The 13,320-nt window shown below is 39.8% G+C and overlaps 2 protein-coding genes across 2 annotated transcripts; both read right to left on the bottom strand.

Moving 5' to 3' along the window:
* Nucleotides 1–824: 824 nt before the first annotated feature.
* Nucleotides 825–3,542, bottom strand: LOC124395781 (extracellular calcium-sensing receptor-like). The gene is given in 6 exon segments (XM_046864614.1): nucleotides 825–1,219; nucleotides 1,222–1,731; nucleotides 1,809–1,932; nucleotides 2,026–2,253; nucleotides 2,328–3,158; nucleotides 3,273–3,542. Coding segments are annotated over 6 exon segments (2,343 nt in total). The 5' UTR covers nucleotides 3,528–3,542.
* Nucleotides 3,543–7,022: 3,480 nt separating this feature from the next.
* LOC124395833 (extracellular calcium-sensing receptor-like) lies at nucleotides 7,023–10,243 on the bottom strand. The gene is made up of 6 exons (XM_046864703.1): nucleotides 10,029–10,243; nucleotides 9,616–9,916; nucleotides 8,713–9,504; nucleotides 8,345–8,569; nucleotides 8,099–8,222; nucleotides 7,023–7,930 (listed from the first exon to the last, which is right to left on the bottom strand). Exons 1-6 carry the CDS (start codon nucleotides 10,241–10,243, stop codon nucleotides 7,023–7,025), a joined length of 2,565 nt encoding a protein of 854 aa, XP_046720659.1.
* Between the last annotated feature and the right edge of the window lie 3,077 nt (nucleotides 10,244–13,320).

Here is a 13,320-nt window from a genome sequence, read left to right on the forward strand (position 1 = left end):
TGACCTTTTTATGGCCTTTCACAAATGTAACAGTTTGAATCGAGCTGTACAATCACCACTTAACAAACAAGGAAACAAAAAAAAAGCAACTGTTGTCAATGAAATGCATTTTGATAGCTTTATTTCTTTAATTAGGTTTGGAAATAAGAGATGTAATAAAGGATTGCATGTTGCATGAATGCATACTAAAAGATTTGACATTACTATTGTATTTTTACAAGCAAGAAGGTGTTTGAAAAAACAAGTCCTATAAACCTGAAATAAAACAAATCACCAAAGACATATTTTGCTATAATTTACATTGCTCTATTACGCAGTGTGTATTCAAACCCTTTCTTAGAATTTCTCTAAAGAACATGAGAAATGCATGAGCCACAGCAGTTCTGTAATTCTCTATTTCTAACTTTTCATCCAATTTCTTTATGAAGTTTAAGGGCCATTGTCATATTCGTAGTGGAATGCTCAATATTTTTCACTTCCAATACCTTCCTAAGTATGGACTGCTAAAATAAATATGGCTATGCTGTTAATTTGTTGCTAAGTTTTGCTGCTTATAGTTCCTATTCATGTCTTGAAGACATCTAATTTACTCAGTTGTTTGGTTGAAATGAAATGGGTACATACAGTACATTTGCAGTATGTTATAATACATAAACAATGTACCAGGGCCAGTTGCCAAATTAGTCACAGATACAAAGTTATTATATGAACAGCAGGACATTTTATTGTGACAAATCTTTAATTCATTAAACAATCTGCAATGAAACCTGTGTATGCATCTTGGTTTTATATATAAACTACAGTAGAATAGCTAAATAGGTAAATTACTGAGTAGCTGCTTTACCCATCATTTGCTTTTTAGTGTTTTTCTCTGGCTTTAATATAATAATATAACACTTTGGAACAAATATGCAAAATAGTAAACCAAAGCTTGATGATAAAATGGCAAAGATCTCCACAGCTACAGTGAATTTTCCAGGAGAGCTGACATAAGCTGGAATAAAGGTGATCCACACTGCACAGAATATCAGCATGCTGAATGTGATGAATTTGGCTTCATTGAAATTGTCAGGTAGCTTCCGGGCCAGAAAAGCCAAAATAAAACACAAAAGAGCCAGAAGTCCTATATAACCCAGCACAGCCCAGAAACCTATAGCTGAACCTACATTACACTCTAATATGATCTTTTCCTTGTAATACTTCATATTTTTGTAGGGAAAGGAGGAGAAATTGTTAACCAAAGTATACAAATCAGGACCTGTACAAGAGTGAAGACAACTACACTGAGTCTCTGCTGTAGAGGCCCAAACCATTTCATGACATTGCTACCTGGAAGTGTAGCTCTGAAGGCCATTAACACGACTACTGTTTTCCCCAGAACACAGGAGATACAGAGGACGAAGGTGATCCCAAATGCTGTGTGACGCAGCATACAGGACCACTCAGAGGGCTGACCAATGAATGTAAGTGAACAGAGGAAACACAGGGTCAGTGAGAAGAGCAGCAGGAAGCTCAGCTCAGAATTATTTGCTCTAACAATTGGTGTGTCCTTGTATCTAAAGAAAATTACAGCAACACAGGTGGTGACCAAAACTCCTAACAAAGAAAATGTTGCAAGAATGATTCCCATTATTTCCTCAAATGACAGGAACTCCACTAATTTTAAAACACAGGTATCTTTCTTTTCATTAGACCACAATTCAGGTGGACACATGAAGCAAGTTATAGAATCTGAAGAATAAGAAAAATAAATAGTATTTAGTAGTATATTTTTGTCAACTATTGTAGCAAAACACTATGCATTTTACCTGTTATATTACTGATTTCCCCCTCTGCACATGGTATACAGTCAAAGCAGCAGATTGGCCTTCCTTTCTGCACAGCCTTCCTGGTGCCTGGGGGGCAACTTGGACTACACACAGAGACTGGCACCTGAAAACCATTGTATAACATTTTTTATTTTTTTATTTTGCTGAAATATATTTTTGGACTTATTATATTTTATTGCAAAATATTGTAATTTACCTGTGGTTTGTTGTGGGCCCATGTTATACTGATATTGTTAAAAGACAGCTGAAGATCTCTTTGCAGAGAGGCATCGTAGAAACCCACTTTAACAAACACTATTTTACCATCTGCTCCTTGTTGCCAATTCAGCAGTTCATACCTTGCTGCAGGGTCTCCATTCTCATCAAAATATACATCCTCACCATTTGTAGTGGTAAAACGGAGTTTCTTCAACTCACTGACAACCTAAATAAACCATTCCGAACTCTTCAGTAACAAATATAATTTATTTTTGTAACAGGATATATTGTTACTCTTACCTGCCATGGTTTAATATCTGTTATGTTTGCACATACAACAGAATTCTCTTTCAAATTTGAACCTTTTTCACTGTCCATTGTTGAACAGCCAAATCTGTTATGCAGGGCATAAGCCACAGCATAAACAGCCTTGTAAACATTATTTGCAAGTCGTAACTCTGAAACATCTGTGTAAAGGTTTTGGATCTGATCAAGACTTTCATTGCCCTTGCACATTTGTGTAATCTCTTGCACATTGCCTTGTGTGGAAAACTTACAATCAAATATTGTTTCCCACAATTTGGTATAAGCATCTACACCAGAAGCTGGATTAAGTTTGGTCAAAAATTCATGTAGGCCATTGATTTGAGCTTTTGGGATAGCAAAACCCATGGATCCTTTAAGAATATGTTGCCACTGAACATTGGCTGTGTTTCTATCAGAGATCCAGGACTCACTTCCAATCCACTGAAACCCAGTCAAGTTCTGTAAGGCCATTTCCTTGAAAAGTACTCCAACATCAGAATATGACACAAATGCTACAATAACTTTGGAGGTTGCAGCCTTTATTATCTCAACTACTTTCAGAACTTTTTCTCGGGGGTCTGTCCTAAAGAATGCCTTTGAATACTCAACACAGATTCCCTCTTCCTTGGCTGCAATGATGAATTCATTCATGCCATTGTTCCCATAGTCATTATCACTGCATAGGGCTCCTACCCAGGTCCAGCCAAAATGCCTGACTAACTTAGCCAAAGCTCTGCTCTGGTAATAATCACTGGAAACAGTTCTGAAGAAAGAGGGATATTTCTTTTTGTCACTTAGGCATGCACATGTTGCAAAGTGACTGACCTGAAAACAGAATTAAAAAGCTTATCATACTTTACTTTGTGCTTATCCTTTTTATTAGAATTTAATAATTATAAAAAAAAATTACATTTGAATTTCAAAAAAGCAAGGTCTTACCACAGGTATGTGCAAAGGTCCCACAGTAGCAGAAATGGCAATAGAGGGGCTAGAGGATGTTTGTCCTATGATTGCTTGAACCGTGTCAGGTTTGGAGCACGACATTGATGTATTTTCTCCATTACCGTTAACTAAGGACAATGATGCTCTTGTTGTCATTTCTATTGACCCACAGGAATCATAGATTTTATAACCCAATTTGAATCCAGGAAGAATATCGGTTCTGTTGTTGATTTCCTCAATGGCAAATACCATTGTTTGTGCATTCTGAAATTCACGGAGGCTCAAACTACAGGACCAAGAAACCAAATATAAGCTTTCCATAAGCTGTAATGCAGCAACATGTTTGCATCAGTTTTAATGTTAATAATGAAAACATTTAAGGAATTCATTGTGTTTAAATATGAATTGAATCTCAATGTTAGAGTTCTACTTCCACTCCCACCGTCTCCTCACCTTATGCATTTTGGTTGCCGAGGCCCAGATGTAAAGACGTGTGTTGTCTGGTCCCATTTGTCATGGAAGGAAAATATACCACCAATTAGTACATCCCCATCTTTGCTGAGTTGAGGAGAATTGTCTAAGCCTAGTAAGCTACAAGGTGGATCAGCTGCTCTGACCTGAGTGAATAAAAGCCATGTGTGCAGGAACCTCATTCTCATCTCTGCTTAAACACTATGGCCAGTGTTTGGGCTTTTATAGAACTGCGTGACTCCCAAAATGATTAGACCCTTGGGTGCAGTCTTTACAAATAGAAAACATAAATTTTAACTGCTTACTAGGATGCACACATTTTATTGTTTTACATTATTCTGGAATTTAAATATGATCAGATATTCTGATAATTACAACAACTTTTGGATGCTCTACCTCATTTTCATGTCCATAAGATTTGGGCCTAGAGTTGCCGTTCTGTGTGAATCACATGATGCAATTTTCAATTTTAAAATCATATCAGTATGCAATAAAGGACAACCAAAAATATATTACCACCACCTCAATATGGTTTCTGTCTGATTCCGGTAACAGAAAGCTTTGGCACTAAACTGGCTCTAAAACAAACCTTCTGTTTTGTAAGTTAAGACAGTACTAATCATTAACAACAGTAATAATAGTGTGGATGAGATCAGTGCCTGTTTATGGACAGGAATTTACAAATGTAAATTTAGACATGAAATTGTAGCTGTGATTAAGGGGCGTGTTTTGTGCACATAAGACGCCACATACACTGATCAGGCATAACATTATGACCAGTGAAGTGAATAACACTGATTATCAGGTCATCATGGCACCTGTTAGTGGATGGGATATATTGGGCAGCAAGTGAACATTTTGGAAAAATGGGCGAGCATAAGGATTTAAGTTAGTTTGACAAGGGCCAAATTGTGATGTCTAGACGACTGGGTCAGAGAATCTCCAAAACTGCAGCTCTTGTGGGCTGTTCCTGGTCTGCAGTGATCAGCATCAGTATGCTCTCCTAAAGTCAACAACCATCTCTTTAGTTTTGTCAATGTTCAGAGACGGGTTGTTGATTCTACACCAGGTTATTGACTGTTGCACCTCCTGTCTTTATGCTGACTTGTCGTTCTTGCTGATGAGACCTATCATGCTCATCTGCAAAATTAATGATCTGAATCAAGCTGTGCATTGCTACACAGTCATGAGTCAGAGTGAACAGCAGTGGGCTGAGCACACAGCCCTGAGGGGCCACAGTTCTCAGTGCGGTGGTGCTGGGGATCTCAAAGTCAGGAAGTTCAGACCCATTGCTAATATTCTCTAAGGTAAAAAGGCCAGCACTATAGCCGTAGAAGCCCTGGGCAGATTAGATTGACATAACAGCGCATAGAGGCTGAAATCTGACTGGACAAAAAATCTAACATCCACATACACGTACTGGAAGCAGTGCAGCCAAGAGAAACGCTACAAAATGAAGACAATACACTGTTGGGAATAAATTAATGCAATTTTATGGAACAAATATTAGAATTTAGGTTGTAAATGTAGGACAGTGCTTGTGATAGTGTTTAGGCCAGCAGAAAAGGCTTTGCTGGCCTTGACCTTCCACCACTGGTTTTGAGGCAGGAGACTATAGACTTCTTTGGCACTGGAATGATGGTTGTTGTCTTGAGGCAAATAGGAACAACGGCGCTACTCAGGGAGATGTTGAACACACATTTGAGCACTCTGTTAGCAATGTAGTCTGGTCTAGCAGACTTCTGTGGTTTTTAGACAGAGCGCCTGGTCGTTGGGAGGAGGGGTGGTCTTCTCTGTCGCCACATTGTACTGCACCTCAAACAAGATCCAGTGTGTTTTTCCCTCTCGTTGCAAAGTCGGAATGCTAATGAAGTTTAGGAAGCACTGATTTAAGATTTGCATGTTTGAAATCTTGGGCATTCTGCAGGTCACTGATAGCCCCATGAAGTTCACACAGTGCCTCCTAAGTTTTCCCAGTATGCAGTAGTTTGTTCTTACCAAAAGTGCAATAAAGAACAACTTGTGAACTGGTGACTGGGTCATGTGTGCCTAAGGCTCTTTTATGAGCAACACAAGAAAAACTCTAGCACAACTTGCTGAAAAGGTTAATGAGCGCTATTACTTAAGGGACAGCTATGAGAAATGGTAGTTCAGTGGTGAAGGAATTATGCTTTGAAGCAGGCAGTCGTGCATTTAAATTTCAGCACCACCAAGCTATCACGGTTGGACACTTGTTCAAGGCTTAACTATTGCACAGTTGTATAATTGAGATCGTTGTAATTTGTTCTGAGGGATGAGGGGGTGTTTGCCAAATCCTGCAAATGTAAAGCTAATGTAAGAAATATTCACTTTATTGTAGGAATACAAAAAAATAAAAAAAAAAAGCCCCTCATGCAATACTGTAGAATATAGCAGTGGATTATTAAAGCTTTGAACCTTTTAACTCAATGTGCATTTGGGAAAATTGATGGCACCCTGAATGACAGACAACAATTTCTTTCAAATGTTCATAAAACCGTATTCTTCCATTTCATCTGGAGAAGACTTTCATTCGAGCCTAATAGGAGGTCCCTGTAAAATGTATAAGAAATTGATCAAAAAAGTAGAATCAGGTGTGAAGAATCAGGCACATTGCTATCGTAGATAAAATGTTACTGTCCTTAAATCAAGTCCTGGTATAGCACTTTATACCCACTTTATGTTATTCAGTTAATTAATTAAGATCTATCAAATTCAATTTTGCAATAAATATATAGAAAATGCAGTAAGCATTTTATTTGTTTCTAATCATGTTTATGACATCGAACAGCAACAATATAAAGATCTGTTTAGCACTAACTACAGTTACAAGAAAGTTCACACAAACCATAATTTTAGCTTTATTTTAATAACAAGGTTTATTAAATAAGTAAATTAATTGTAATGAACATAATTTCTGGTTACACTTAGGGCTAATTGCACATTAAATACATATTTTGAAACAGTGGTGTGCTTTAACATTGTTAATGCTTTCCTATACTCTTATACAAAGCCTGACATTTTGCATATTGTCATCATTGGCATTTTATATCGCATTACATTACATTGGATTCTTTGCATTAGTTGTGTTACTGTCATTCCAACAGAACTTTAGTGTTTGTTTGAAAATTATTACCAATAGCAATGGAATGAGTATCTGATATTGTTGCCCGATCTGCAAAACTGCAGGATAAATTATTTCACAGGCCATATGGTGTAAGATTACCATTAAATCCGTTAAATAAGTTAAACATAAGCTCACTTTACTTGTGCTTTACCCATCATTTGCTTTTTAGTGTTTTTTTCTGGCTTAAGTATAATTATATAACACTTTGGAAGAAATATGCAAAACAATAACCCAAAGCTTGAGGCCAAAATGGCAAAGATCTCTACAGCAACAGTAAACTTTCCAGGAGAGCTGACATAAGCTGGAATAAAAGTGATCCATACTGCACAGAATATAAGCATACTGAATGTGATGAATTTGGCTTCATTAAAGTTATCAGGCAGGTTTCGTGCCAGAAAAGCCAAAATAAAACATAAAAGAGCCAAAAATCCTATATAACCCAGCACGGCCCAAAAACCTATAGGTGAACCCAAATTACATTCTAGAATAATTTTTTCTTTGTAGCTGATTAGATTTTTGAAAGGGAAAGGAGGGGATATTGTTAACCAAAGCATACAAATAAGAACTTGTATTAAAGTGAATACAACTACACTGAGTCTCTGTTGTAAAGGACCAAACCATTTCATGATATTACTTCCTGGAAGTGTAGCCCTGAAGGCCATTAACACAACTATGGTTTTCCCCAGAACACAGGAGATGCAGAGGACGAAGGTGATCCCGAACGCTGTGTGTCGCAGCATACAGGACCACTCAGAGGGCTGACCAATAAAAGTAAGTGAACAAAGGAAACACAAAGTCAGTGAGAAGAGCAGCAGGAAGCTCAGTTCAGAGTTGTTGGCTTTGACTATTGGGGTATTTTTATGTCTAAAGAATATTACTGATATTACCATTGTTAGAAATGCACCAATAATAGAAACAGCTGTTAGCAAAATTCCCATAGTTTCTTCATAGGACAAATATTCAATTTCCTTCTTTACACATTCAACTCTTTGTGAATTTGACCAGTAATCTTGGGAGCATTGCTCACATTCAATGGAATCTGTCCGATACATTGAAGGGAAATAAACCATAAAAAAACAATTAAATGTACAAGGAAAATATCAGCAAAAAGTACACTAAACCTTTCTAGACACCATTTGAAGAATCTCTACTGACAAAAGTAATTCCAATATATTTTGCAGTTATTTCCTTTTCTTTATTTTTGTACCTGTCATATTGCTGATCTCTCCTTCGGCACATGGTATGCAGTCAAAGCAACAGATAGGCTTTCCTTTCTGTACAGCCTTCCTCGTACCCGGAGGGCAGTTCTCACTGCATATAGATATAGGTACCTATGATTTAGAAAAATATTAATTTGCCTAAAATGTATAGACAACAGAAATAAAAATAGAAGCTTTCAAAATTTCAATATTAATACAAAAAAGATAAGAAAACTAATTCTTCCTTTACTTACCTGATTGGTATTTTGTGCCCACACTATAGAGGCCATATTTATTAGTAATTGATCATTAGGTAAACTGGAGTCATAAAGTCCAACAGTAATAAATTCATGTTGATCATGTTCATTTCTTTGCCAGTTTATTATCTCATATTTAGCAGGAGGGTCACCATTTTTATCAAAATAAACTTCTTCCCCTTCTTTGGTTTTGAAATATACTTTTTTGAGGTGTTCTAGAAACTGAAGAAATGTATGCATATTACTTATAAATATGTAATTTACACATTTACCCTGAACTAACTAACTAACTATATATATATATATATATATATATATATATATATATATATATATATATATATATATATATATATATATACTACTGTGAGAGGATCGGGCTGTTGTTTTGTATTACATGTTTTTTTGCACCCAAGAAGGCTGTGAAGTGTATGAGCAATGGCATAAACTCCCTTATACACGTTACTAAAAATGGGCATTAGGGACATGTCAGTGAAAGTGTTTTCCACTTCAGACAGCTGCTCTTCTCCTGTGCACACTGGCAAACCTTTCGAATTGTTCTGCATTGTATATTCACAGTCAAACAAAGCCCTCCAGAATTCAGGAAAAATGGCACTGCCTACAGATTTCAACGGTTTTACATCTAGAATGAAATCCTGCAGACCCGTCACCTTTGCTTTAGGGATTGCGAGTCCTATAGCTCCTTGCAGTATATTGTACTTGTCCAAATTAGCAAGCTCTGGGTCAAAGATCCAGGCCTCTGTGCCAACCCACTGATATCCAGTTATGTTATGCTCAAAAAATATATGCAGCAGACTCTCTAAATCCCAGGTGTCGAGAAATCCGACTATCACACGAGAAGTGGAGATTTTGATCTGTTCGATGATTCTCAACACTCTGTCTTTTGAGTATGTTCGAAAATATGGAAGGGAATATTCTAAGCAGATTCCCAACTGTACTGCAATTTCAGTAAATGCAGCCATTCCACTGTTCCCATAATCATCATCTCTTCGTATTGCTCCCACCCAGGTCCAGCCAAAGTGTTTAACCATCTCTGCAAGAGCTCTGCTCTGGTAATAATCACTGGGGATAGTGCGCAGAAATGAGGGATATTTCTTCTTGTCACTGAGACATTCACAGGTGGCATAGTGACTGATCTGAAAATAAAAAAAGGACCACATTGCTGGCATTATTGATTATAACATACAATTTTTAAGAATAGTGGGTGCATATTATTTTGCATCAATAACCACCTAAACAATACTTACTATAGGAACACTGAAAGGCCCAATACTGTTTGCAATTGCCATAGACACTGATGAGTATGTTTCACCTATTATGGCTTGGACCTGGGCTGGTTTTGTACAACGATCATTTGAAACATTGTTTTCATTGTTTTCATTGCCGTTAACAAGTGCCATTGCCATTCTAATCCCTTGTGCTGCAAAACCACAAGTATCATAGATCTTGTATCCGAGAGAAACATCTGGCAGTAATGAAGAACTGTTGTTTATCTCCTCTACTGCAAAGATCAGTGTCTGGGAAAACTGCAGTGCTCTCAAATCAAGGCTGAGCAGGAAAGTAAGAGAAGCAAACTTAAAACATACCAAAACTAAATCATATTACTTTTAAGTACGATTCTAAATGTGTGCTAATTGTTTCTCTTTCCTATGCTGCTTACCTTATGCACTTTACTGGTGGTGGCATGACCACATAGGATAAGTCAATTGCCTCCCAAATACTATGGAAGGGAAAAGCCCCTCCAATAATGATATCACCATCCTTCCAGATCTGTGGGTATGCAGGCTCTCCTTGTAGGCTACATGTGGTCCCATTTGCTCTGGAAAAACTTATAATTGCCAATACTACATGCAAGAGTGTAAAGACAGGCTCCATCAACCTCTTCAGATGTAAAATATTAAGAATGTTTAGGTGAAAGTATGCTGTGATGTTTTGTCTGGTTGATCAGAAAAGATTCCTGGTATTTATACAGCTATAATGAAAATTCTCTACGGTAAAATTACACATGATCAAAAAAGGAGGTGTGACTTTTAAACCTGAGCAGCTTCAATCAGAAAGAAGTTTGCCTCTGTGTATGGTTTTGGGGGCGGCAGGGGGAAGGGCATTAGTTTCAAGTTTCTTTTTTGTGTAGTTGATAGAGAGAGAGCAAGCCTTAGTGCTGGGTAATATTCAGAACAGAAATCCTATATCAGTGCTGCCAGACCTGGATAAGACTATTTCTATTTGCAGAAGGTTTTTAGTATAATCTTTAAAGTTGGTATGCCAGGTAATGAATACACACCAATCAGCCATAACATCAAAACCACTTGTGTAGGCCCAACTTGCATAATACCACTGCCAATAAGCAATACTGTTGCTATGTAGGCTATTTAACAGCAATTTTACATTTAGGGCCCAGCATTGACAGCTTTCTGGTGCTGGGATTTAATCTTGTGACCTTCCAATCCAGATGCCAACACCTTAAAAGCAATAACTTACAACTGAGCATTTGATAGTTAAGGTCCTTGATCAATGCCCTAACCACTAAGCTACCACCTCCTACATAATTGCATTTTTTTTGCATTTACATTTCTGGCATTTGGAATATGTCCTTATTCAAAGTGACCTACATTCATCTCATTTATACAACTGATTTAAGACCATTTCACAGAGGCCCAACAGTATCAGTTAGTGTGAATGGAATTAGAGTTTTTGTTGGTAGACAAGTGTAGCTGCAGCTGCACAGATCCATAAACAGTAGGCTGCAATGTGCCTTATGTCCTGACACCTTTCTGTCATAGACAGCATTCACAAATTTAGCACTTCATGCCAGAGTAGCTGTTCCTTTTCAGGAATTCGAGCTGCGTTAAAACACTTGGGGAATGCGCCTGAGTGTTCACGCTCTGAAATAATGTGTGTAATCAGTCAAAAATTGGATGCTGGCCATCACCGATGAGGTGACGTCACGACCAGGAGTATAAACAAGCAATGGCAGCTTCTGTTGTTCAGAATGCGCTCAGTGTGTTGTGTTGTCTGTCAAATGGTTTGTCAGATTGTTTATCAAAAACATATATGTACCTGGGAGTGGAGCGCGCTAGTCGGTTCTCGAGAGAGCCGGCTGCATGTCAACTGCCAACAGCGGCAGTTCCTGGGCTCGCAAATGGACCTCCAACCTTACCTGCTTTGTCCAGCACTCGTTTGCAGGCTCGGAAGCATGCCTTTCGGCGGATTCTTCCCCCTGCTACAAAAGCATTAGCTCCGCCTCTCTTCCTCTGAGGAGGGGGGGGTGCTTTGCAAGCTAGGCTCGTAGAGGTAAAAAAAAAAAAAATATATATATATATATATATATATATATATATATATATATATATATATATATAATGCAGTAACCAACCTCCATGCCGGGATCTCCCGTTCTTTCTAGATCGGTACACTGAAGTGTCATGGTCAAAGGAGTAGCTCCTTCAGCCCCCTTTCAACATTGTATTCACACGTTTGGGGCGTAAAGTGCACGGGTATGGAGCGATGCTGCGGGTTGAAGAGGCGCTTGCGAGCTATCTCTTCTGCGATCCCTTCCTCCCTCAAGACCCCAACATGAGTGGGAGGTGCCCCGGGCAGCCATTTTGTTGAGCTTCGAGAGCTTGGCTCTCAGAACCTCTAAAGAGACTGCTAGGGCCATTATCTGGTCTATGGCTGCCCTGGTGTCCACCCACACTGCTCACATGGGGCTGCTCGACGGGCTTTCACGGGGAGGTGCAGGAATGCAGCGTCACATCTCGCTCTCGACCTGTGAGGGATCCTGCGTGGCACTCGGTGTCTGAGCCTCGTGGGGTGCCAGATCTGAGGACCGTCATCTACAACAGGAAGGCTTCGTCGGGAAAGTCCTGACACGGGACTTTCTGCGGATCTGGCCATGGAGGGGCGTGCCGCACCGCTCTATCCAGTTCCTGCCCTTTCCTGGCCCACTCAGGAACCTGGTACGTTAACCCCGCCACCCTTGGTGCTTCACGGCACGGCCAGCTCCAGCGAGCTCTCTCCTTGGTCTCCACCCGGCATCGTTGTGGTCCAGGAGATCTTGCCACCCTTAGAGCTGTCTCAAGGCACTGCCCCAGCTCTTGGCACACCAGAGGTCAGGCTTGAAAGACTGATACCCCTAGGGCACTTTCTGGCAGGCTGAAAAGCTTTTCCAGATGTTTTAGTGGGTCCTGTTCGGAGGAGACCCGGATTCAGTTCGGGTCTCCTCCGCCCCGATTTCATGAAGTTCTTCCCACCCTGGTGGGAGGCCAGCAGGCTCTGGTCATGGAACAGAAGTAAACACTCTCCTGAGGAAGGATGCCATAGAGGTGGTCCTTCCATCAGAACCGGAGTCCGGGTTATACAGCCGGTACTTCATAGTTTCCAAAAAGGACGGAGGGTTGCGTCCTATCTTAGATCTACGAGGTCGAATCTTACCAATACTGGGTTCTTCCATTTGGCTTTGCCCTTTCACCTCGTACCTTCACAAAATGGGTGGATGCAGCTCTGGTTCCCCTGAGGTTTCAAGGCATTCGCATTCTCAAATACATCGACGATTGGTTGATCCTAGCTCAATCAGAGCAGTTGGCAGTCCGGCATCGAGATGTCAGTCTTGCCCACATGAAAGCGTTGGGGTTTCGGCTAAACGCTGAGAAGAGTGTGCTTTCTCCGTTACAGAGAACCACCTATCTCGGTGTCATATGGGATTTAACTACTTTGCGTGCGCAGCTTTTCCCTGCCCGCATTGTGGCCATCCTTACGGCCGTCAGGAAGGTCAGAGAAGGGCAGCCTCTCACTGTCAAGCAGTTCCAGAAACTGTTAGGGCTTATGGCAGCTGCGTCCAATGTGATTCCACTTGGCCTGCTGTACATGAGCCCCCTTCAGTGGTGGCTCAGGACCTGTGGGTTCTCACGGAGGGGCAACCCCCTCCGCACCATCAAGGTCATGCGGCGATGCCT

The sequence above is a fragment of the Silurus meridionalis genome, chromosome 13 (genome assembly GCF_014805685.1).
Source record: "Silurus meridionalis isolate SWU-2019-XX chromosome 13, ASM1480568v1, whole genome shotgun sequence".
Taxonomy (NCBI): Eukaryota; Metazoa; Chordata; class Actinopteri; order Siluriformes; family Siluridae; genus Silurus; species Silurus meridionalis.